At 36.0% G+C, this 26,206-nt stretch overlaps 1 protein-coding gene across 8 annotated transcripts in view; it reads left to right on the top strand.

Moving 5' to 3' along the window:
* Window positions 1-26,206, top strand: part of RELCH (RAB11 binding and LisH domain, coiled-coil and HEAT repeat containing) — a 113,393-nt gene that overhangs the window by 15,985 nt on the left and 71,202 nt on the right. For all 8 annotated transcript variants that reach the window (XM_042962082.1, XM_042962078.1, XM_042962079.1 and 5 more), the window contains 9 exons: window positions 8,598-8,687; window positions 16,827-16,898; window positions 17,010-17,065; window positions 17,167-17,280; window positions 19,552-19,755; window positions 19,861-19,952; window positions 20,567-20,851; window positions 23,731-23,806; window positions 24,891-24,986. In XM_042962082.1, coding sequence (XP_042818016.1) covers window positions 8,598-8,687; window positions 16,827-16,898; window positions 17,010-17,065; window positions 17,167-17,280; window positions 19,552-19,755; window positions 19,861-19,952; window positions 20,567-20,851; window positions 23,731-23,806; window positions 24,891-24,986 — 1,085 coding nt within the window. The remainder of the gene's footprint in view (window positions 1-8,597; window positions 8,688-16,826; window positions 16,899-17,009; window positions 17,066-17,166; window positions 17,281-19,551; window positions 19,756-19,860; window positions 19,953-20,566; window positions 20,852-23,730; window positions 23,807-24,890; window positions 24,987-26,206) is intronic.

Genomic DNA, 26,206 nt, shown 5'->3' on the forward strand with positions numbered 1-26,206 from the left:
GCACAGAGCCCAATGCAGGGCTCGAACTCACAAACCATGAGATCATGACCTGAGCCAAAGTCAGTCACTCAACCGACTGAGCCACTCAGGTGCCCCAAGATATAGAAGTCTTAAGTGTACCATTTGATGAGTTTCAACCAAAGAATACACCTGTTATAACCCAAACTCCTGCCTATATATACATTACTTTCACCCCCGAAAGTTCTCTCATGCTTCTTCCCAGGTAGCACCCCACTCCAAGAACCACTATTCTGATTTTTTTTCTGCCATAAATTACTATTGCCTGTCCTAAAACTCCACTTAAACAAAATTGTACAGTATGTACTCTTGTGTAAGGCTTCTTTCATTCAGCATATAAAGCACTGAGGTTCATGTTGTTGTACATACCACTAGTTGTTTTTTGGTTGCTGATTAGTGTTCCTGAGTACAACTCATTTTTAATGTGAACTTTTTTTAAGTAATCTCTCCACCCAACATGGGGCTCGAACTCATGACCCCGAGATCAAGAGTAGCATACTCTACCAACTGAGCCAGCCAGGTGCCCTTTCAAGGTGAACTTTGGACACTTCTGTGTTTACTATTGCTGTTATTTCTTGGCTCATGCATAAAATTATGCTGTAATGAGGGATACTGTAATATTTTGGGTTTTTTGTCATTTTTGTTTATGCTGTGTTGAAACTTAAATTAATAGCAAGTTATTATTTATCAGGTATAATTAAATTAAAAGGAAATTAAATGCTTCTCTGGATACAAACACAGTGTTCTAAGAAGAGTGCTACATATGGAATTTTACTTAGTTCACCTTAATAGGAATTTAAAGGTAAGGTACATTGATAATAACCTAGCTCTATTTGAAGAGTGAAATCAGGGGCGCCTGGGTGGCTCAGTCGGTTGGGCATCCGACTTCAGCTCAGGTCACGATCTCGCAGTCTGTGAGTTCGAGCCCCACGTCGGGCTCTGGGCTGATGGCTCAGAGCCTGGAGCCTGTTTCAGATTCTGTGTCTCCCTCTCTCTCTGCCCCTCCCCTGTTCATGCTCTGCCTCTCTCTGTCCCAAAAATAAAAAAACGTTAAAAAAAAAACTTTTAAGAAGAGTGAAATCATTTCAATCATTGCCACGTACTGATTGTTTTAAAAGAAGATGATGAGGGAGTGCCTGCCTGGCTGGCTCAGTTGAAGAGCATGTGACTCTTGATATTGGGGTTGTAAGTTTGAGCCCACATAGGATATAGAGATTATTTTAACAAAAACATTTTTTTTAAATGGGGGAACCCTATGTGGGGTCCAAATCTATGTATCTATAATTTGCATTGAGTCGTCCATATTGTGCTTTCTCAACACAGCTGGTCTATTTCCTTACATCAATATAAATAGTAAGTACTGTGTAAAGCGGCTCGTTTTAATAAAAGACAACCTGGCCTCTAGTTTTTCCCTTTTTTGCATTAGCCAGATAGGTCACCCTTAGTAAGTATCAGCTTTGATTTCTTCACTTACGTGAGAATGTTTATATAGTGTTCTCTGTTTAGGGATACTTACAAATCTGGTGAAAGCTAAGGACTCTCCCCCACCACTACCGTGCACTTAAAGCACAGAACCTGTGAGGCTCCTCTGTTCACCTTCTGTATCTCATATTATAAATTCAATAAATGAAGTCTGTAGGAGTCATTTTGTTTTCTCTTTTTTACTTAAACCCACATCGTTGTATTAGCAGGACATGTGGTTCTACATTAAAAACGTAAACTGAATCTGACCACTTCTCACATTTCTGCTGCCACTTTTCCGGCTTAAATCTGATGATTATCTCTTACCTGCATGACTGTAATAGCCTCTTTTTAAAATTTTCATTGTATCGTTTTTTAAGTTTTCATTTAAATTCCAGTGAACGTGCAGTTAATACTAGTTTCAGGTGTACACTTTAGTGATTCGTCACTGCCACACGACACCCAGTGCCCATCGCGAGTGAGCGCCGCTCCTTAATCCCCATCACCTGTCTCACCCATCCCCTCTGGTAACCATCAGTTTGTTCAACAGAAAACATCTGTTTCTTGGTTTGCTTCTCTCTCTCACTTTTTTTTCCCTTTGCTCGTTTGTTATGTTTCTTAAATTCCGCGTATGAGTGAAATCGTATGGTGTTTGCCTTTCTCTGACTTACTTCACTTAGCATAATACTCTCTGGCTTAATTGCTGTGTCTACAAACCACTTTTGCATATGGCATATTTAAGCCAAAAATATGAGCCAAAAGGATTTTCTAAGAATCGTATGCTTTGTTGTTTCTCTTTGTATTGGAAATAAAATTCAGACTGTTTACAGTGGGTTTCAGATTGTTTACACTAGCCTCTGTTGTTCCTGACTCAGGTCTGTCTGAAACTCTTATACCTCATTCTCACCTCTTCAGAAGGGCTTTCTCTGAGCACACTAGTATTACACCCCAACCTGCAACTACCTACTCTTCTGGCCTTCTTTTATTTTCTTTATGCCATTTTGATCCTCGGAATTAATTAATTGATTGATTGATTGATTGATTGATTTTCTTTTTTACTTAATATTCTCGTCTCCACTGTAGACTTTTCTCTAAGAACGGGGACCTTGTCAGTCTTGCTGACTCAGAATCCCCTGCACTTAGGATGGTGCCTGACAGATAGTAATAGGGTGTGAAGGGTGTTCATGTGTTAAGTGCAGTTCACTAAGCCTTTGCCTAATTGGAATATTTGAGTCTCTCATTTCTTTCTATTGTTTCCTAAACAGGAAAACAGCAATATATTTTGATAATAAAGGCCCCAACACTTGCAAAATCCTACAGTGTCTTCGGAGTAGGAAAGCTAGGCAGTTGTGTACTATCTTGGAAACAGTAGAAAGCTGAGCTAGTGTTTACTAAGGAGGAACCACCTTCCTTGAAAAGCTTCTTTGGAAAACCAGTTCTGCATGTGTAAGTGTAAAATTTAATATAGAAAGAGATTCCTCTGCAAAATCGATTCTATTAATGTATTTTACAGACTGGTTCATTCCCGTACACTATTATAAAATGTCCTTGCTGGTCCTTTACATCCCAGCCTGCCTGACCCCTCGTAGCTTCTATACACTGATATCTTACTACTTACACCATGCTAGGCCTCCACTTTGAAAACTCCATATACTTGTTTGTTCTTCCTCTCATTAGTTAACTTGGTGGACATTTATTCTTTAGGGCTCAGTTTAAACTGTTTTCTGATTGGGGCACCTGGGCGGCTCAAGAGGTTGAGCGTCAGACTTCGGCTCGGGTCATGATCTCACGGCTTGTGAGTTCGAACCCCGCGTCGGGCTCTGTGCTGACGGTTCAGAGCCTGGAGCCTGCTTCAGAGTCTGTCTCCTCTCTCTCTCTCTCTCTCAAAAGTAAATAAACATTAAAAAAAAAACTTTTTAAAAATATTTTCTGATTGAAGCCTTCCATGGCTCCATTGAATCTGGGAGTCACTGATAGTGAAGTGGAATCTAAGAGACAAGACAGTTGTGTTTAAAAAAACAAACAACAACAACAAAAAACAACTACATCACAGAGATCTAATAAGAGTTGAGATATTTTTGTATAAATTAATTTTTCCTTTTCTATTGTTATACTTTTCTGCATCGTACTTGATCTTTTGGCATACTATGTCTTTATCTGTCTTTTCACTGGTTATGTACCCAGAATCTACAACAGTACCTGGCACAGATTATGGTGCTTCGTACGTGTTTCGTGAATGAATAAATGATGGAACATTAAAACCACCCTTAGTATGGGAATCATATAAAAACAGGCCTCAGGCCATATTTGGCTCAGGCCTTGGCTGGCCAACCGCTGTTCTAACACATTATTTCTTTTAACAAATGAATGCTTTTAAGTTATAGAAAATAGGGAAAGCAGTTGTTTTCAAAACGTGTTTTGAGTAACATTATCTCCTTGTGGTAATAAATAGGTACTCAAAAAAGGAATGTGTTAGATAAATGATTTGGGGAAATGCTATCTTATTTTGCTTTACCTCATGACTTTTATGATTCTTTGATACACTGATGTGCAGTATAAAACCTGAGGTTACACACATACACACCTGTATTTTTGTTTCTTTCTTTTTTTAAAACTCTTCTTAGGAGCATCTTGAGGCACAAGGACCTTTGGTGAAAAGTATTTAGGGAACTGATTAAGTTTACGTGCCTTCATTTGAGAAGGATATTTTTGTTGAATACAGAATTTGAATTGCATTTTTTTCTCATTGCGACTCCGGAGTTGTTCCTTTTTTTAAATTAATAGTTTTATTTAGGCAGAATTTATCTTAAAATTCACCCATTTAGAGTGTATGATTCAGTTGTTTTTAGTATATTTATAGAGTTGTGCAACCATCTCCTAATCTAAATTTAGATCATATTCATCACCCCAAAAAGAAATTTCTCACCCGTTATCACACATCCTATTCACCTCCATCTTCCAGCCCTAGGAAGTTACTTAATCTACTTTCTACCTCTATAGTGTTGCCTATTTCGTACATTTCTTACATGTAATATGTGGCTATTTTGTGACTGGCTTCTTTCACTTAGCATACATTCAAGCTTCCTCATGTTGTAACATGTATCAGTATTTCAGTCCTTTTTATTGCTGAGTAACAGTCAGTCGTGTGGGTGTATATGCTACATTTTATTTCTCCATTCATCAGTTAATAGGCATTTTGTTCTTTCCACTTTTTTTGCCATTGTGCGTAATGCTGCTGTGAACAATCATATACTAGATTTTGTGTGGACATACGTTTGCATTTGTTTTGCATGGAAGAGGAATTGGCTTGGGTCACCTGGTACCTCCAGTGTTTAGCCTTTTGAAGAATTGCCAACTATTTTCCAAAGTGGCTGCACCATTTTACATTCCCACCAGCAATATATGAGAGTTCTAATTTCTTCTCCACATCTTGGCAAACACTTGGATTTTTTTGTCTTTTTATTAAAGTAAGGTATAATTCATATACCCAAAATTCACCATTTAAAGGGTACAATTCAATTGTTTTAGTGTATTTACGAAATTATACGATCATTACTCTTCTGTATTCCAGAACATTTTCATCACCCCTGAAAGAAATCCTATATCCATTAGTAGTCACTATTCATTCTCCTCTATCACCACTGATCTATTTTGTGTTTTATGGATATGCCTATTCTAGACATTTCATATGAATGAAATAATACAGTATGACCTTATGTGTCTGGCTTCTTTCACTTAGCATATTTTCAGGGTTTATCTACATTGTAACATGTGTGAGTACTTTTTCCCTAATACTCCATTTTATGGATATACCACATTTTATTTATCCATTCATCACTTGATGGACATTTGATTCATTTGTGTTTTGTTGTCATTGTGAATAATATTGTGAGTGAACACTCATGAACAAGCTTTTGTGCCAATGTAGGTTTCCATTTCTCTTGGGTATATACCTAGGGTATATACCATATGAGAATTCTATGTTGAGGAACTACCAAACTTTTCCAAAATTGTGGAGCCATTTTACATTCCAGCCAGCAATGTATGCAGTTTCTGCTTTCTCCACATCCTCTGAAGTACATGTTAGCATTGTCTGCTTGATTATAGGCATCTCGTGGGTTTGAAATGGTAATTCATTGTGGTTTGATTTTCATTTCCCTAATGACAAATGGTGTTGAGCATCCTTCAGTGTACCCATTAGCCTTTTGTATACCTTATTCTTTTACAAGATTGCTTCAGCTTTGGGGGTGCGGGGCTGGCTGAGTCGGAAGAGCATGCAGCTCTTGATCTTGGGGTCGTGAGTTCAAGCCCCACATTGAGTGTAGAGATTACTCAAATGAATACACTTTTTTTTAAAAAAAGATTGCGGTGTGCCTGAGTGGCTCAGTCAGTTGAACATCTGACTTCTGCTCAGCTCATGATCTCACAGTTCATGGGTTTCGAGCCCTGCATCCAGATTTGTGCAGGTGGCAGGGAGCCTGCGTCAAAATCTTGGTCTCCCTTTCTCTCTGCCTCTTCCCACTGTTGCGCTCGCTCTCTCTCTCTCTCTCTCTCAAAAATAAACATTAAAAAAAAAGATTGCTTTTTCTAGGATTAACTTCTCAATATTTGCAAAAGAAGGTGGGAAAAGTCAGCAAAGATTTTTTTTAAATTTTTTTTTAACGTTTTATTTATTTTTGAGGCAGGGAGAGACAGAGCATGAACAAGGGAGGGTCAGAGAGAGAGGGAGACACAGAATCTGAAACAGGCTCCAGGCTCTGAGCTGTCAGCACAGAGCCCGACACGGGGCTCGAACTCACGGACCGCGAGATCGTGACCTGAGCCGAAGTCAGCTGCATAACCGACTGAGCCACCCAGGCGCCCCTCAGCAAAGATTTTTTTTTTTTTTTAATTTTTTTTTTTTTCAACGTTTTTTATTTTATTTTTGGGACAGAGAGAGACAGAGCATGAACTGGGGAGGGGCAGAGAGAGAGGGAGACACAGAATCGGAAACAGGCTCCAGGCTCCGAGCCATCAGCCCAGAGCCTGATGCGGGGCTCGAACTCACGGACCGCGAGATCGTGACCTGGCTGAAGTCGGACGCTTAACCGACTGCGCCACCCAGGCACCCCAGCAAAGATTTTTTTAAAATAGGGATTGCAAGGTTTCCATTGAATCTGTGTATTAAGGATTTTTGCTGCCCTAACATGGATGGATCTTCTCATCTCTGAGCTTGGGGTGTCTTTCTTAAGTATTTTATTCTTTTGTATGTTATTGGAAATGGATTTTTTTTTTAATTTTTTTCATGTTTATTTATTTTTGAGACAGAGAGAAAGACAGAGTATGAGAAGGGGAAGGGAGAAAGAGAGGGAGACACAAAATCCAAAGCAGGCTCCAGACTCTGAGCTGTCAGCACAGAGCCCAATGCAGGGCTTGAACTCATGAACAGCAAGATCATGACCTGAGCCCAAGTTGAACACTTAACCAATTAAGCCACCCAGGCATCCCGGAAATGAAATTTAAAAATAATTTTTTTTTTTTTTGCCTTAGGATTGTTCATTGCTAGTATCTAAAAATTTGAATTTTGTGTGTTGATCTTATGTTCTGCAACTTTTAGAAACTTACTTCTTAGGTCTAATTATCTTTTAGTGGGTTCCATAGTTTTTTTATATTTAAAATAGAAATAGTTGTACTTCTTCCTTTTCAATCTGGATATCTTTGGTTTCATGGGGTTTTTATGAGGAATCAGCAGTCATTCAAACTGCTGTTCCCCTATATGTAAAATAATATTTTTCTCTGGCTGCCTTTAATATCTTCTCTTCTTTATTTTTGGTTTTCAGCAGTTTGATTATGATGTGCCTAATTTCTGTTCTCTTTAACTTCATTAGTGTTTTTTCAGCTTTTTGAATTTGTATCTGTCCCATCTCTTGTCTTACCTATTGTTGACCCCAGTTTCACATTTATCAGATCTTTCATTATTTTCCCATAGGTCCCTAAGCTCTTAATTTCTTTTAATCTTTTTTTTTTCCTCTCTGTTCTTAAGATTGTATAATGTCTATTCATCTATCTTGAAGGTCATTGACTCCTTCCTCAGTTATTTCCATTTTGTTATTAAACTGTTTAGAGGATTTTAAATTTCAGATAATTTCCTATATTAGGATTTCCATAGGTATTTTTGATATTCTCTGTTTTTCTGCTGAGACTTTTCTCCTTTTTTTTCATTGTATGCACATATTCTTCTACTTCACTGAACATAGTTTTAGTAGTTATTTTTAAATCTTAGTCTATTAACTCCAATATCTGGATTATCTTCGGGTTGGTCCTCATTGATTGTGTTTAGTCTTGAGACTGGGGCACATTTTACTGGTTCTTGTGTATGAAGTAGTTTTGGACTGTATGGTGGACAAATGTGTGCTATGTTGTTATATTTTTTCAAAAAGTGTTGTTTTTTTCATTGGAAATTATTTTCTAGAATTCAGTCTGCAAACTCTCAGACAGTAGCTCAAATTTCATTTCAGTTTTGTCTTGTTTTGTTTTGTTTTGTTTTTTGTCTTTAACAGGACTGGTTGCAGTCTGCCTGTGTGCACATTGTTAAGGAGTTAGCCAGAGTTGGGAGCAGGGAAACTTTTGTTATTTTAAAGTAGTTTAATTGAGGGGTACCACACTGAGTGTCGAGCCTGGTTGGGATTCTGTCTCACCCTCTCTCTGCCCCTCCCTTCCTGGTGTACTCTCTCTCAAAATAAATAAATAAACTTAAAAAGAAAATAGTTTAATTGGTGTGAGCACTTTTACCTTAGTTTATTGTTTCAGTAAAATTTATTTATTTATTTTAGAGAGAGAGAGCAGTAGTAGGAGCAAGGGGCAGGGAGGGAGAGAGAGAGAGAGAGAGAGAGAGGGAGAGAGAGAGAGATTGACTTTAAGCTCCACATGTGAAGCTTGACATGGGGCTCGATCCCATGGCCCTAGCCGAAATCAGGAGTTGGATGCTCAACCAACTGAGCCACCCGGGTGTCCCTGTTTTAGTAGAATTTAGAATCATAGTTTTATTAACTGATAATAATCATAGGTAAGTGATTTCTAGTGTTTTATCTTGACAATTAAATAAAAATAAATTTCTTTTATTTTTCTCATTATTACAGATCGAGCTGGGAGCATCAGTACTCTTGATTCTTTAGACTTTGCAAGATACTCAGATGATGGGAACAGGGAAACAGATGAAAGAGTGGCAGGTGAGTAACATTGTAAAGACAGATTTGGATTCTTTCACATTCAAGAAATAATAAAATGACTTGAGGAATTCTCTTCCTTCTACAGTTTGGTATATGAATATAATTATAAAAGGTAATACCAAAGTTATGTCACTGATTTATTGGCTATAGGGAACATCCTAATCCCCAGCTTCCTCTCCCAGTCTTGCTGTGCATTTCTGGTTATGCATACCTAAAATTTGCTTAGTTCTGTTTATGGGCAACAGTTGACAACCATGTACTTCTCTAACTGGTGTAAAACCGTTTCCTTTGATCTTCCAAACCAGAGCTGATATTTAGGTGTTATATATCAACACAACACTACTGACTGTGAAAATTGGTTGAAATACTTCCGTGCTGGTTGGTCAATAAAACTTTGTCTTGAGACGTGTAAATGCTCCTTAGTCTTCACAGCATCCCTCCAGAAATTTCCCTTGACCTTCCTCTGTGCCAGAAAATAAAGGGTTAATATGTGGCACAGCAGAGGCCTCCAGGACATTGTTTATTCCAATAAGAAGACCAACACTCTTTCTAAATGCTTGGTTATTCATACCAATCTCCTTCCCATCTCCACCTTCCCATCAGTTCTGCCTTCTAGGCAGCACCATTGTATCTGTAAGAACTTCAGAAGACTAATTTGTACTCACTGTGTTCTGCCCTCATCTAATGAAGCCAGTAGGATGCTGGTCGGGGTCCACCCAGAAAATTACCAATGTAGCAGGCTTGGCTCCTTTAGCGTCCAAATAGCTGGTACCTGTCAGGTGCCTCAAAGCTGTGGCTATCTGTAATTGAAGTCATTCTTGAGTGCTTTATAGGAATTGTAGTTTTCGTAGAACATTGGTTCTTAGATGGGGAAAGCAGACAGATATCAGTTAGGTATTTTGCTCTCCACCAGAATGGTGAACCCTCCTGGTACAAGAGGGATGCCACATGGGACAGATGGAGCCCATGGGGGCAGTATGGGATCAGGGAATATCCATAATGTCAGGGAATACCCACAATTCCCTGTGGGTTATACCCACAATACACACAATGAGGGTTCCTTTCTAGACCAACTCTGTTGAATTTTTCTTCCATTTACTGTGAGAAGTTTATTACGATCTACCAAATGTTTACCTTTCACGGTCATTATGAATAAAAGTGAGTGCCAGTTTTTATGTAGCACTTGCTCTATTCTAATCACTGTTCTAAATGTGTATTAACTCATTGACTTTACAGGGTTGTCATCATCCTCTCCTCCCCAGTAAACTGAAGACACTCAGAGGGATTATATAAGACTTAAGTGGCAGGGCTAGAACTTAAATGCAGATAGCCCAGCAACAGAGCCCACACTGACTGTCCAATACACTACCTCTTAGCAGGAAGAATGAGGTTTGACCTAATTAAAAATGACATTTCAATATATGATTTTCATTCATTGCTCAAGAATAGAAATAATGAATAATTTTAAATCTCAGATGATATTGTATGTTGTCTTAGGAAACAAAACTGATGAAACTGTTTTCAGTTTAGCAGAAGCTAAGAGGATTCAGCAGTGTAAATAGTAGCAATATCAATTGAATGGGGGAAGTCACTGGAAGAGTTTAATGTGGCTCCCTATGTGAAATCATGATTTAGTCATAAGCATTATTTATTGACTGTTGTATCAAAACAATAAATCACATCAGTAATATCTTAAAATTAGCAGATTAAATGGAAATTATTTGAATACTTTGGGGACTAATTTATCTTACTTATTTTATTATTTGTTAAGTATTGTGTTGTATAATTATATAGTATATGTTAGATGTTAGATATTTTCTGTTATATATTAAATATTAAATACATGGTAATTTATTAGACTAATCAAATATATCTGGTTTTGTACATTGTGTTATTGTTCAAATGGTTATGTAATTAGAAAGTAACTCCTACCCCAAAATTGATCACATAATTATCTTATTTCCTTTAATTTCGAAAACCTAAATTTTAGATTTAGTCAGATTTAAGGGGTTCATCATTATTCTCATTATTCAGGTATTTTAGTGTTTCTGTTTAGGGGAAACATTGATGTAAAAGCAAAATGTTACATAACCAAACATAACTAAGAATGAAATGTTGTAAATGCATGGTGGTTTTGACCTTGTAGTTTTAATCTAAAGATTATACTCTGTGTCTAGGTTTGGGGAGATAAGGTAATTTTTGATCATTATACAGTGCTAATATGGAAATAAATGCTATCTTTCATCTTCATTGGAAAAGGGAAGGAAAACATGTGTTACAAGAGAGTAGCATTTAGACCTAGCTTTTGTACCATTGCCTATTATTGAACCTAGTATGTGATATGTGGGTGACACTTTATGAAAAAGTTTCAATTAATCACAGTTCCCATTTTCAAAAAGATTTTTGACTCTTTGCTAATCATTGGTAGTAACTAAAAAGCTTATCGAAAGACCAATAATCCAGAAAAGATTCTGTCATCTGTGACTGGTTCCCATGTAAACCTCACTAAGAAAGAACAGAAATGTCTTTATTAAATTTTTCTATACTCATCTTGGGCAGAAGGAGTTTATAGGTGACACAGGTATTGATTTGAGTTCATTTTCAGCATCATTCTTACCATCCTTTTCCTAAGTTTAAAAACCTGGTTATTTTTTCAAGTCTGTATAGGTTTTCTCCAAAGAGGAAGACATCTCAAAATGAACTAATGTTTCTTGAGCGTCTGCTCTGTGCCAGGCACTGTGCCGGAGTGCTTTGTGTAAAATATTTTATTTATTTAAGCTTGTTAACAGTCCTGAAGAATAGGTCATGATATCCTTATTTTATAGATCAGAAAACTGAGGCTCATCACGATTAACAGATTTGCCCAGTAGCCTCTGTATGATAAGGGATCAGGACATACGTTTTTATTCCAGAGCCCACGATATATCTTTTATTATCAGCCTGTCACCTTAACCCATCTGTACATTCATATGGATAGCAGAATCATGTCTTTCCCATACAAGATGATTTCAACATAGCCATTTTCTTTTAAAAGAAGTAAATTTTTAAAAAGCTTTTCATTTTAAATATTTTCCATTTCTGAATTTAGAAGTGTAAATTTTCACATAAAAATGATTTAAAAAGTAGTAGACACCAAACCAAAATGAGCTTATTAACCTTAGTGTTCTGTATGTTATTAAAGAAATATAGTGTTAATACGTATACAGTTCACCCCTTAACTTTTCAAGTTTTCTTAAAGATAGCAAGGGACATGTCTATTTTAAATGTTGAGACTGCCATTTTAAAGTTTATTTTAGACATTCTAAGCATCTGCTATGTGTTAGGCACTAGATATAGAAGCATGAAATAAAGTTTCTGCTGTCAAGGAATTGGTCCTGAAAATGTCCGTATCTGTAATATAAATAAATATTCAGTACTTTAGAGAGTGTGGTAAGGACCTTGTTAATTTTGGAACCATGGATAACCCTGTCTCAGTTTCACATGATCTGTCTTTTAGCATCAGAGTCTCTGAATATCCATTCATTCAACTAATATTTGTGGAGTGCTTACTCTACTCAAGGTATTATGCTGTTCTGTTAACAATAACCAACAAAGTAGACATTTGAAGCCTTTACAAAGCTTACATAATCTAGTATACATTCTAAAATGATCTGATTTTTGCCTGGGAAATAACCTGGCCTGTTCCCTGACGAAGAAGGAGCATCAATAGCCCTCTCATCCCTTAACTCTTGCCCTGCAGAATACATATCCAGATTTACCAGATTAAATAAGCCCATTTGTCTCTTTCTTATGTATTTCTCTCGTGGTACAGATATCTATACTTCCTATTAGTAACACATTTTGTTTCTCTTATTTTGAGCCTTACTTAAATCTTTATGATTTTGCGTGATTTGAAATGGGATAGATGCTCCAACAAGGCTTTAAAGGCAACAAGCTTTTAATATGGTTATAGGGTGTTATGATTTTTTTTAAGTTTATTTACTTGAGAGAGAGGGAAGAACGAGCTGGGGAGGGGCAGAGAGAGAGAATCCCGAGTATGCTATACGATGAGCACGGAGCCCGACATGGGACTTGATCTCCCAACTGTGAGATCATGACCTGAGCCGAAATCAAGAGTTAGATGCTGAACTGACCTGAGCCGCCTGGGCACCCCTAGGGTGTTGTAATTTATATGATAAGTCATAAAGGTCTGAACTAGGACAATTGCAGAGACAATTGAGGTGAATAGCTTTTTAAAGGGTTATTCAAGGGTTGGAAATAATATGGCTTGGACATTTAATAAATGTGGACTGAGTAAGCACAAGGGATAAGTGAAGAGTAATCTCCAGGTTTCCTGTTTGGGCATCTGGATAGATAGTGGTGCCATTAATGGAGAGAGGCTGCAGGAGGAAGAAGGAGAGCAGATTTGAGAGGAGGATGAAATTCATTTAGATAGAATCAAATTCAAAACCTATGAGACATTCAGGTGGGCATGTCCTCGAGATAATTAGGTAGGACTGTATCTTTGGGAAAAGGTTTAAAGATTTTTGAATCTTCGGAGTAGTTGTCACAGTTAAAACCATAAGAGTAAATAAATATCAATCCAGTGGGGTATGTAGGGTAAGAAAAGGACCAAAGATAGTACCCTGAAAAACATCAGCTTTGGGATGAGTGACAGAGGATTCTATGAGAGAACCTGAGCAGGTTCTCACTAGGATGAACAGAAAACTAAATGTTTATAAACTATGGAGATTGCGTCTTGCTTCCATTCATTTATTTTTCACTATCTACTAGTCTTGTCTAACAGTAAGTAGTATTCCTTTCTGACGTTTATAATAGGCAGGGAGAATTCTCTAAACCCCGGAGGGGTAGTGATGGTACTGCCTTACGATTTTTGTATCATTTTAGGAATAGATTTGTATTTTAACTCATATTCTTAAAAGAATTTTCCTATTTCTTAGAACTGTTCCTGGGATAATAAAATAAGTAATAAAAATGGGGAAATAGTTGTGGTACCTGGCTCAGTCAGTTGAGCATCCAACTTTGGCGCATGTCATGATCTCACGGTTCGTGGGTTTGAGCCCCATGTCCGGCTTTGTGTTGATACCATGGAGCCTGCTTGGGATTCTCTCTCTCCCTCTCCTTCTGCCCCCCCCCCCCCGGCCCCCCAGCTTGTTCATGCTCTCTCTCAAAAATAAATAAACATTAAAAAAAATGGGGAAGTGGTATTTTATTATGAAGTCAAATCTCTTTGAAAAAAAAAATAAACCAGGAAATTCTGACTTGAAAGAAGACTGTTTCATGTCCACCATGGCAAGGACCTTGGCTCAGCCCTGTTGATTGGGACTCTTCAACAATGAACAGGAACAGGAATGAAGAAATACTTGACTCTGATCAGAGTTATGGAAAAAATTTTCTAAATTAATATTTTGAGTTCTGTGCCAAAATATCCTAGACTAGCAAATATTTCAATATATTTGTGATACATAGTGATACATTGATTGGGCCACAAAGGATTGATAATTTTTTTTTTTTTTCCTGCTTTGAAATTTAACATTTTACCTTTATGTAAAGTCATGAGAACATGATCTTGCAGCACTCAGATACCTCTGGTAGAATACCGGTACTCCAACCCTCGTTGGTAAAGAGCAGTTACAACCACTCTAGAGTTGTTTATACTGGCAATCATTAATTATTTTGGTAAGATTGTAATATGTAATATTAGAATATACCTACACCTTTGCACTTACTACTTTAGTTCCAATAAAGTTGCCTTCAGTAGGGTTAGGCTACTCGTAGAGGATTTGAGATAGTGGAGTGAGCAGGTTGGTAGTTGGTTCCTACAGTGTTTTTCTGTTGTCGTTGTTGTTGTTTGTTTGTTTGTTTGTTTACAAACATAAACATCCTCAAACATTTTTATGAAGAATTAAAATATGTGAAAAATACTTGGAGGTTATTTGGTACAATGTATCTCTTTTGGTACAATTTATCTCTTTATAGAATATTTAATTTTAAGCTTTAATCCAGTGTTTTTTAATAAAGAAGAGACAAATTCGTATATGTGTAGATATAACTATTTAGACTTTCTTGTGAAACTTTCTCATGTAACTGCAATTACTTGATCGTACTGTGCCTTTATAGAAATGTCCTATAGCTTCAAATATATATGCCTTTGTCTTTCAAAGTCTATATTGTATATTAAGAAACATGCAGCAGAGTGAATTCATTTTGATAAGCACTATCTTTTCAAAGCATTGGTAACTTTCAGTGACATTTGGCAATGTATTTGTAGATGTGCATAAAAATATAAATTCTTGCCGTCTGACATGGGTTTTTCTGGCTTTCTGTGCCTTGATCATTCAATGTTTTGCTCTTAGTCACCTAAACTTTTCACCAATTGAATTTGAGTTTTTCACAGTTTGTGTTTTAACCTTTTTTTTTTAATTTATTTTTTTCATATTTCTATCATTCTGGTGCAGGCATTTCTGATCTGCAATTGTTCTGTAATATGTCTTAGTAAATTGTAAGTGATACTGAAAGCATAATACATATACTGATTTTACTTAAGGCATAGTTAAGTATTTTTAGATCCAAATCAGTTACCTAGAGCTTTGAAATTAAACCTGTTTTGTACTTACACACTGAAAGTGTGCAGTCGGATTTTAAACACAAACTCTGTTTCCAGAAGTGTAAGTTTTAGGAAAAATGTTTTAACTTTGTTGCACAGAAATGTTTGCAGATCAGCATTGCTAACTACCAAAAAAGAAGTAACATACATGTCATCTGACTTTTAGTTGTGCTTTCATGTTGCTGCAGTGAAGTTCTGTGCATCAAAATAATTGGCCTTCATGTACTAGATGTGATTCAATTACATCCTAAGTTTTTAATGGAAATATGCAAACTGAGTGAATCCTAATTTTTCCATATATTTTTATAGCTGTATTGTCTCTGAGAGCATCTCATTGCCATCTTCTTTTTCTGTTTATTAGCCAATCAGGAAAAACTTGCCATCTTTAAATTTTTTAATTTGCTGGATTTTATGCAGAACTATTTAAATACTATAATTTTTAAATATCTAGTTGTGACAAAGATCACTTAATTTTCCCAGAGCTTTACTTCATGGAAATGGCTTCTCCCCCCGCAGTTAAGCTTGCTTTTTCTTCAGAGCAATATTTATGTATTTTAAAGACAGTTCCCAGTAACGACACATATAGTGAAATCTTGTTTGTGATGAAACATTTTAAAGAGCTTTTAAAAATGTTTCCTCAGATTCATGTTTATCTTATCAATAACAAGAGAAATCTTTGAGTTTCATTAGTTAGTATCTCTTAACATGAAGAGATATCTATTTGGAGAGTTATCAGAAACTTTGAAATCCTACCTAATTTTACTTAGTATCCTTAGGTACTCTGCATTTAGAATTAACACATTTACTTTAGAATGGTCTTAAGTAAAAATTGAAAGACAAACTGTTTCTACCCTTTGGCTTTAAATGAAACCTAAAACCCATAGGAACATTTTTTGAGATATGTGTTTAACATATCTATGCTTGTTTGTAGAAAACAGACATTTGTTGGTAGAAAAACTTACAGCCGTGACAGCATTTGTTAAATATTTAAACCGTATTTCTTCAATATCTTAATGAAGGGATATATTCACTAATGTTTCTGTATATTGATTTATAACATTATTCTATATAATGCATTTAAAAATACCCTTAACTTTTTTTTTAAGTATATTTTCTTGGACTTGATCTAAGTTTTTGTCTTTTCCCCTAAACTATGTCACCTGAAAACGTTCCGTTGCATTTTCTTACCTCCAGTGAGGGAAGTACAAGCACCCAGACGACTACTATTTTTATTTACCCAAATGAGAGTATGCCATAGATTTTATTTTTAAATAGAGCCATTCCTTGTCAGACAGCTAGAACATTTGATCAACAATCCCCCTGAATTCTAAAACTATGGAAAACATTCACCAGTTTGCTTGCAAACCAACTCTGCTGCATGCGTTCACAAATTTCATAAAGATTGCATGCTTTCTGTTTTCAATACAGATTGTATTTTTTTTTCATACCCATCCTTGCTTTTTATTTTTTTATTTTTGTTTCCCCTTTCTTGGTTGGATGCCTGTGTGTGTTTATTCCAAATCCCTGTCCAGTCCTGGAGTTTGAACTACGGAAAGCCAAGGAGACCATTCAGGCCCTCCGAGCCAACCTGACAAAGGCTGCAGGTGGTGTACATAAAACTTTTTTGAGACTTTTTCTACTTTGACGATGTAGAAGTAGCTGAGATATTTTCAAATGTAAAGTAGTAAAGTATTATTTATATTTTCTTCCACCAGAACATGAAGTTCCTTTACAGGAACGAAAAAATTACAAATCAAGTCCTGAAATTCAGGTGGGTGAATGACAGACCTAAAAGTATCTTCCACATAAAATGGTAGCACAAGTATTGATGGAAGGACGCTTATAGTATTGTATCTTTTATTTTGCCTGTAGGAGCCAATCAAACCTCTTGAAAAGAGAGCTCTAAACTTCTTAGTCAATGAATTTTTATTGAAGAATAACTACAAGCTTACATCAATAACCTTTTCAGATGAAAATGATGATCAGGTACAATTACTTTTTTTTTTTTGGACAATGATTTGTTTCCTTTTTCACTTACAACGTACTTACTTTCTGTTTTACCTGGTTTCTTTAGTTTTCTAGAAGTCATACAGTAAACTTCTATAATGCTAGTTACCAGACACTTGTGCACCCACACAGTCGGGTATTCTTTTGGTCGTCCTCCCGTTGCCACACTCCACCTTGTCACTGTCTTGCTCCCACTACATCCATTTCATCTTATTAAGATCTCCGCCTTCCGAACAGCTCTGTTTTCACGTCAGCCATCTCCTGCCTACTACTTTAAATCCTTCCTTATCAGTTCTAAACTCCAAAGCACTCTCAACTTTTGTTTTAGCTTATCCTCCACCTGCCTCACCAAAATTAGCTTTCGCCTGTTCATCAGAATCTTGCCAAACAGAAGGGCTGGCATCCCCCTCAGCATATCTGGTTCCTTCGGAGTTTTGTGCTTTTGTTCGTTCTTTCCCCTTGTCACTGAAATACAATTAGTTCCCCTGTCCCCTTGTTGCCATGTGCCTTGTAAATACCTGAACCTTTTCCATGAGAGTGCACACAGGTCATCACCTTTCCAAGATCTTTCCTTCTGCCTCAAGATAGAAACTTTCTCCTCTCTCAATTCTTGACAGTTCTTTAATTATAGTACATATGATACTTTCTTTATGTCCTCACTCTTGCATGGTGAAAGCCCCTGAATGGCAACAATGTTTTATTCCTTTTTCTAAACACCTGGTAGATATCCAATAAATGTTTGTTGAATATAGATGGATGAATGGACATTTGAATCATATGTGCAGTAGTCATTTAATAATTTTCTTAAAGCTTAAATTTGTTTAGTTCTTGTTGTAAGCCAAGCACTGTGTTAAGACCTTAATATACATTTTATTTTATCCTTACAAAAATCCTCAGAGGTAAGTATACCCATTTTACAGATGATATGTTTAAGTTTCCAGTTAATTTATAACAGTAATAAATGGAGACAGGAATTTCATAGTTGAGTCTGATTTCTCCAAAGCCCCCACTTTTAATACCTGCCTTACATCTGCTTCCGATTTAAACGTCAATAATGGCCATTGTCATTATTCAAATAAAGTCTCAAAGGAATAAGAGTATCACATTTAGAACATGCAGATGAATATGGCATAGTTTCTCAAGGAAGGTTTCCCAAATAAATTATAAATAAATAAGTTACAAGATACCAAATTAGTACTAAATTTTGATGTATTAGAGAAAGAATGATAGGACAGTATATTTGCATGTGATTGATTACTCTGGAATTTTATAAAGCTCTTCAAAAAAATCTTTGCCCTTAGAATGCTTGAGGTGCTATGCCTTTTTGTACTTTAGTAATAAAATTGTGTGAGACTGAATTGAAGAGAATGCTTTATGTACAGCAAACCGAAGAGGAGCTATTTGGATTCTGAAAATTGTTGAAAGCATTTTTAATAATATAAATTAGATTAGGGGCACCTGGGTGGCTCAGTCAATTAAGCATCCAACTCTTGATCTCTGCTTAGGTCAGGATCTCATGGTTCACGGGTTCCAGCTGCGCGTCGCGCTGTGCTAATATTGCAAGGCCTGCTTGGAATTCTCTCTCCCTCTGTCTCTCTGCCCCTACCCCACTTGTGCACACTCTCTCTCTCTCTCAAAATAAATAAATAAACTTAGAAAAAAATGTTTTAAGAAAAATAATATAAATTAGATTCAAACAGCTATAACAAGAAAGCAAGCAGATTAAATTGCTTGCTTACCCACCAGAGATTACACTAAATTTATGTAGTTTAGAATAATAAAGGAAGAACAAAATTAATGCCATCAATGAGTTTACTTGTAAATAATGGGTACAATTTATGAACTAAGATTTTCTTCATGTAGACACGTTCTATGATTTCATGCAAATATTTAAGTATATTTTATAAGTTGAAAATTAACGCAATTTAAAAGTTAAGAGTTAACGTTTTTAAGAGATTTCATAAAAAGATTTCATACAATGTGCAACAATTTGACATCTAAAACAGTTAAACCTGTTTACCTAGAACATCGAGAAACTTACAAGAATAATATTAGACAGTGGAAGATAGATGTAAAATAAGTTAACAGTGTTGTTTACCTACTTGGACCTTACCCTTTGACCTTACAACAACATTATGATTATGTTGGGTTTTCAAGATACTAGCCTGTAAGGAATAAAATGAATCTCAAAAATGCAGGATAAAATTTCATCATAGTTTTTTTTTAATGTTGTTATTATTTATCTTTTAGGATTTTGAACTATGGGATGATGTAGGATTAAACATTCCAAAACCTCCAGACTTACTGCAACTCTACCGAGATTTTGGAAACCATCAGGTGACGGGGAAAGATCTTGTGGATGTGGCCAGTGGTGTAGAAGAAGATGAATTAGAGGCTCTTACACCAGTTTTAGGCAACCTTCCTCCAAGCCTTGAAACTCCTCAGACTGTAGAGGTGAGTAATACTAACTAACTAGTCAAGTCCACAAAAAGTTTTTAAACTGTGTCAAAGCATGCTATGAGATCTTGAGTTTCTGTTTTTCTCCCATTTTGATTTTAGAACTCCTTGCTAGTACAGAAATTAGAAGATAAAATTAGTTTATTAAATAGTGAGAAATGGTCTTTGATGGAGCAAATCAGAAGACTTGAAAGGTTAGTACTTAATCATCATTTCTAAAAAATCTCTTAAAGATTTAAAAGAAATTGGCACGTTATATAAATATATAAGATAACATTTCAGTTGTAAGACGTAATTTTTCATATTCTGATACTTCTGAAAAAATGTCTTTTAATTGCTTTATATATTTAATATCTTCTTCCCCCCACCCCCTGCAAAAGTTATTAATTGTAGTAATCATATAATTGATTAACTCTTGGAACCAAGGAATAAGGTAGTGTTTATTAGTTGTGTCAGTATTAATAACTCCCTCACACTAATGTTGTAAATATTTCCCACAGATTATCTCATTAATCCTTCTTGTAATCCTGTGGGTTGAATGCAGTTTTTCCCATTTTGCAAATACAGAAAAGTGCCAGTTCAAAGCAGAGTTTATAAGGCCATTTTTATGCTTCATTGAGTTTGTAGCTATACTTTTAGGTATATGAAGCATTCGTGTATATGGTACAGAAAAGATTAATCAGTTGCCAACCAATTTTCTATTAATATGTTATATGTTTAATGAATTAAATCTATTACGAGGTTTATGCTATTGCCAAAGTTTTAAGAAATACACTTGTTCTCTGATAATTTCTCTTTCTTTCTACAGTGAAATGGACTTCCTCAAAAATGAACACTTTGCCATCCCAGTGGTTTGTGACTCTGTTCAGCCTTCTTTGGATCATAAAGACTCTGAAGACACTGGACAGAATCCAGTTATAAATAGCTCAGACAAGGAAAAAGACGAGGATATCCATCTCTCAAAATCAGATGAAGTGGATTCCTCTATTCCTAAGGAGAATTTCCCAAGTTCTCTCCCCAGGAGAGAAAGAGAAGAAATGCCCTCTTCTTCTCCATCAAGTAAAAACACAGTCCATTTTGATAAACCCAATAGGTTAGTATGCATCCTGTGTCTTGAAGTGCATCTTTCATGTATTTTGTTTCTTGCCAAACTGGAGGAGCTTCATTGTTTATTTTGCAGGTCACGTGTATGAGTTTTTACATTTGTCATGAAATGAACACATAGCAAAGTACATGTCTCAAAAAAACCAAACAACAACAAAAAAAACCTATCACAAAGTCATTACTAAGTGAAATTATATTAAAGAGGATTAAAACATAAATGGAGTAGCTTCTATCTTAGCCAAGTACTTAAACTCATAAAATAATATGTATGTTCTATGTGCTTTAAGCACTGGTAGTGGTTGATTTTTACCTTTTCTCTATCCAGTCATTAACAGACTCAGTATGAGCTGTTGGTGTTACAGTTACCAATGTAAATAGGGGAATTGTTTCTGCTCCTAGTCCTTTCTCCTGTGTCTGCTCCCATTACTAATATTGTATTATTAATATCCTCTTGATTCATTTAAATTTTGTTGGGTCTCAGTGATTGAACTTTGATGAGAAAATAATGGCACCTGCCTTTTTACGATCCAGGTTTTCCGGTGGAGGAGAGAATATAATTAAAAATGTTTTTAGGTTGTAATATGAAAAAGTCATTTTAAGAAAAGAATATTTACTATACTCTTTTTTATATTTTAGGCACAGTTCTAAATTCTTTATGTATCCTAATTTATTTAATCCTCACAAATATCCTATGGTGTATTCTGAACCACACAGTCATGCTTCCTCTCCCTATTTTTTTTTATAGTTTATTTATTTATTTTTGAGAGAGAGAGAGAGAGCAAGCAAGCCAGGGAGGGGCAGAGAGAGATTGAGAGAGAGACAGAGAGAGAGAGAGAGAGAGAGAGAGAGAGAGAGAGAATCCCAAGCAGGCTCTGCACTGTTAGCACAGAGCCCAATGCAGGGCTTGAACTCATGAACCGTGAGATCATGACCAGAGCTAAAACCAAGAGTCTGATGCTTAACTAACTGAGCCACCTAGGCGCCCCTCCTCTTCCTATTGAATAGATGGATATTACACCTAATATTGGGGTATAATAGGAAAGCATGACTGATTTCTTTTAGACTTTACTCATTGTTAGTAAGAAGTATGTGATTTTTGTATTTTATTTTTTTAAGAAAATCTTTCCACTGATGAGCCACAACCTTTTGTATACCCACTAGCCATACTTTTTCTTTAGGTATAAGGGAGGTTACAGAGTTGAAGTAGATATGGCTCAGTTCTCAAGGTACATTTTTTTTCTAGTAGGGTAAGATAGAGTCATAAAAATCTGTTATGATATGCAACCATAATAGCATTTGTAGTAGTTCTTTAGTATTTAGGAGTACTTCCGTTTGTTTCTTTTGATATGCCAAAGCCACTTCCTAGAGAAAGATGGTCGTTCAGTTTGTTCAACTAATTTTTTTAGCCCTTAACTAACTATGTGCCAGGTGGTATCAACAAAGAATATAGTGGAAGGCAAAACATGCTGTGATCCCTTCAGTCACAAACCTTATAGTGTGAGAGATGAGCAATCAGACAATCATAATAAAGTATGAAAAATAGTAATATAAGAGAAGTGCAGCTTGCTTTGGGAACACACAATCAGGGCACCTAAGCTAGTCATCAGAGCAGGAAAGGTTTCAGGGAAGAAGTGTCTAACCTGAGACCTAACAACCAAGTAGGAGTTAACCAGACAAAGAGGTAGGAGGAAGGGTGTTCCCTCTCAGGGAGGAGAGGAGAATACCGCACGTTTGGGGAACTAAGAAGAAGCTAGTAAGGTTTAAGCAGAGACTAAGACATATAAGCCATTTTACCTCATGGGACATGATGGTATCTAAGTTTTAGAGAGTCCTCTGAGGTAGAGGTGATTGGAAGGTAGCAAGACTGGTAGAAAGAAGACCAACAGAGCATCCGTTGGAAGAATCCAGGTAAGAAATGATTGAGCCTGACTTGTACTAGAAAGAAGCGGGTAGAATTTTAGATAAAAGGTAAAAGCTTGGTTGGATTTGAGGTTAAAAGAAAGGGAGAGATAAAGGCTGATTTGTGGTTTCCGGCTTGGGCAATTCAATGGATTATGGAGAGTCTCCTGAAAGAATACAGGAAAAGGAACATAAATGAGCAAATAGACTCAAATTTGGTACATTACTGTAACTGTCATCATAGAAATTACTGAATGCCACTTTGTAGCGTATACTAAATAAGCTCCGTTTTGTAACTTTTAGTGTTATCCCTTTGTGGATTGAGCACATGAAGTACAGCTCAGTCATGTTTTATGAACACTACTACATAGAAACTAGTGTCTTTTTAGAAATATAAATGTTTCAACCTCATTTATTTAACATGAATAAGTTAATGTTGTTAATTACAAAAAAAAAATACTTTATTTACAAAATACCTTGAATGTTGACTGAACCTCTGCTTCATTTATTTTAATTTTTCCCTCTTTTATGTGGGTTTCTAACACTGAGGTTTCTCATTTTATTATTAGATAGGGCCGCAAAATTTTGATTCCTGTCAGCAACTTGTATCCACTATCTACCTTTCTGGGACCACTGAGAATTGGAGACAAAAAAGTCCTCATTTCAGATTTTGCAAATCCTTTCTATAATCATTGACCTGCTGTACCCTTCAGGTTTGATCCATTGATATTTACAGGCTGCTCACTCACATAACATCAAACAATTTTAAGATCAGCAGTGACTGCTAATTTTTTCCCCTGTATAATTCTCTGCTGAAGTGTCCTTCAAGTCATTGGTGGCTGAAAAATCTAGTCGGCATTTGAGGAGCAGGATTAATGCAGGAATGGGAGTTATAATGTGCAGCTTACCTTCTAAATGCCAGTGGTAACTATTTGGTATTGTCCCCTTTTCATCCAATTTTTCTTCTAGGAAATTGTCTCCTGCTTTCCACCAAGCTCTACTTTCTTTTTGTCGAATGTCAGCAGATAGTCGTTTAGGATCAGAGGTAAATTATACCATTTTTGTCTTGGAGCTTTATTAAAACACTTGGTTTTTCTTCTCAGTATCTCATCCAAAAGCAACTGTGATAAGACTATTTCAAATACCCATCTATTTTTTAAAATAATGCTCTAAGAATAGTTCCTAAAATTTAAACTTTCAAGGAAGATAGTTGATTATTTCTCTGTTCTTTGGATTAAAGTTTATTTAGTATTAAATTGACTTTTTGTAGTCTGTTTTTAATTTGTTATGTCTACTGACATATGGTAATACGCCTCTCTTTGGTACAATTCAGAAAACCAATGTAAGGGTACACATTGTTTATATTTTAGTTATTTTTAGATTACTCCATTATTTTTTACTTCATTAGTAATGGTTATCTTCAATTGCTGGGTCTGTTAGCTCTCAGATTAGTTTTCCTCAAATGCTTTGTAATTGTGGGAGGTTGGTCTTGAGAGGGTATTTCATGAAAATTTTTTTCTATCTTTATACTCACTTCTCCCTTTCTGGTTGTTTTGTGGTTGATCCCACTTGACCTCCCGCGGGCTTCTGTTTCACAAAGTCATTGAGAACGTGAAAGAGCTAGAGGCTGGTTTGGATGCATTTCTGGCCTCTGGCCATCCTCCCTGCAAGACTGGGTCAACCTCCACGGGCCTCCTCTTGCATGCAGCTTCGTTCTATAAACTATCACTGTAATCATAGATTGTAGCAATGTGGGCATCTTTTCAAGAATAAAAAAAAAAAAAAAAAGAAAAAGATCATTGAGGCTGCCTCAGTCCTATGTTATCCCTACTTGTTCCCAGAACTGCAGCCTAGTGGGGCTCTTTGGATTCACCCTTGCTTCTTACTGGTGTTTTCCATCCATTTCTTGCTTACGGAAATGTTGATCCTGTTTGGGAACACAGTTATTGTTGACGATGGTGATGTTCTTGTTATTATCATTGCCATCATAAGTTGGAATTTTGGATGTGTATTTGGAGCAGAGGTGGCAGGGTCTAAAGCATGAACTTCAGGTACCATCACACATGGAAGTTCTACACTGTCATCATAATAAAGACTGTCATCACTTATTAATTCTTTGGTTTTTCTAGGTGTCTCGGATTGCAGACAGTGAGAAAAGTGTCATGTTAATGCTGGGACGCTGCCTGCCACACATTGTTCCTAATGTGCTGTTGGCAAAGAGAGAGGTGAGACACATAAAAGTGTTTTCATCCCAGTAATCTCATCGTGTTGTCCATTTTTCGTCATTTTGAAGTTTAGTGTTATATTTTTATTTTGTTAAAGTCTATTACTTGCAATCATATTCTTACTTTTGTGCATGCATCTCTGCTCCTAGAGAATGGTTTTACACCTCTGTCAGGTGAGTTCGGTAAAACTGCATGGTATTCATGTTTTCCCAATTTTGCTTAAAGCATCATTAGCTTCTGCAGCACTAACTATTACTGTAGGTCCATTTATGTGCCATGAATACTGTCCGTTTTTTAACTAATTTATTTGATCTCTGCTCTCGACACGATATGCTTAATATGTCTACAAAAATAGACCCTGTGTGTTGAAAATTAACTGGGACTAATAATGTAACTTTTTTCCTAAATAGTTTTATTATATTTGTCAATAATTATACTTGTCTTATGATGATAGGATAGTTATAGCATTGACTACAGTAACTTTTGAAAGTACCTTCTTTTGTTTTTCTTGTAGCTAACTTGTTATTGACACATGCTTAAAATATCCAAACTATAGTAGCCAATATATTTTAGCACACTTAGCCTTTGTTGTGAGCCACACTGTAGAGAGTTATCTTTAGAGTTCTATTTAACCAAGAAAAGACTAATAAAAAGTTACTGTTATCTAATTTAAATGCCAGTGGATGATTTCTTTGTAATCAAGTTTAATAATTTACTTGAATAATTCAGTTTATGAAATCGACTTCCAGTTCACAGCATTTTTTAAAATAAAAAAACGGGTTAAGAATATTTTAGAATGTATCCTGTAAGTTTCTTCTATCATCTTCTTAATATTTACCACTGATTTCAATCATAATCCATGGGACCTACAGTATGATAGGTACACAATGCATTGGCAAAACCATATAAAGCTTATTCTTAATTATTTGTTTAGCACAAGAAATTTGTACTGATCCTCAAGAAGACTTACATGTAGAGACTTACATGTAAAACTTCTATCAAAAACGTTTATTCCTATAGGTGTTTTGGATTTAAAAAAAGATTTAAAAGACTGTTTTCTTACTGGTGGTTTTATTTTACCTAAGATATATAAAAAGAGTGGTGAGATATTAATACATGTGGAAAATTTTCTGTATCTTGAAGGATCAGTGTCCAATTTCAGATTGTTTTGCAGTTCTGCCTGGCAGAATGGTGTTTGAGCTTCTTTTCCTTTTTTAGCT

Source organism: Panthera tigris, chromosome D3, assembly GCF_018350195.1.
Source record: "Panthera tigris isolate Pti1 chromosome D3, P.tigris_Pti1_mat1.1, whole genome shotgun sequence".
In the NCBI taxonomy this organism is placed as follows: domain Eukaryota; kingdom Metazoa; phylum Chordata; class Mammalia; order Carnivora; family Felidae; genus Panthera; species Panthera tigris.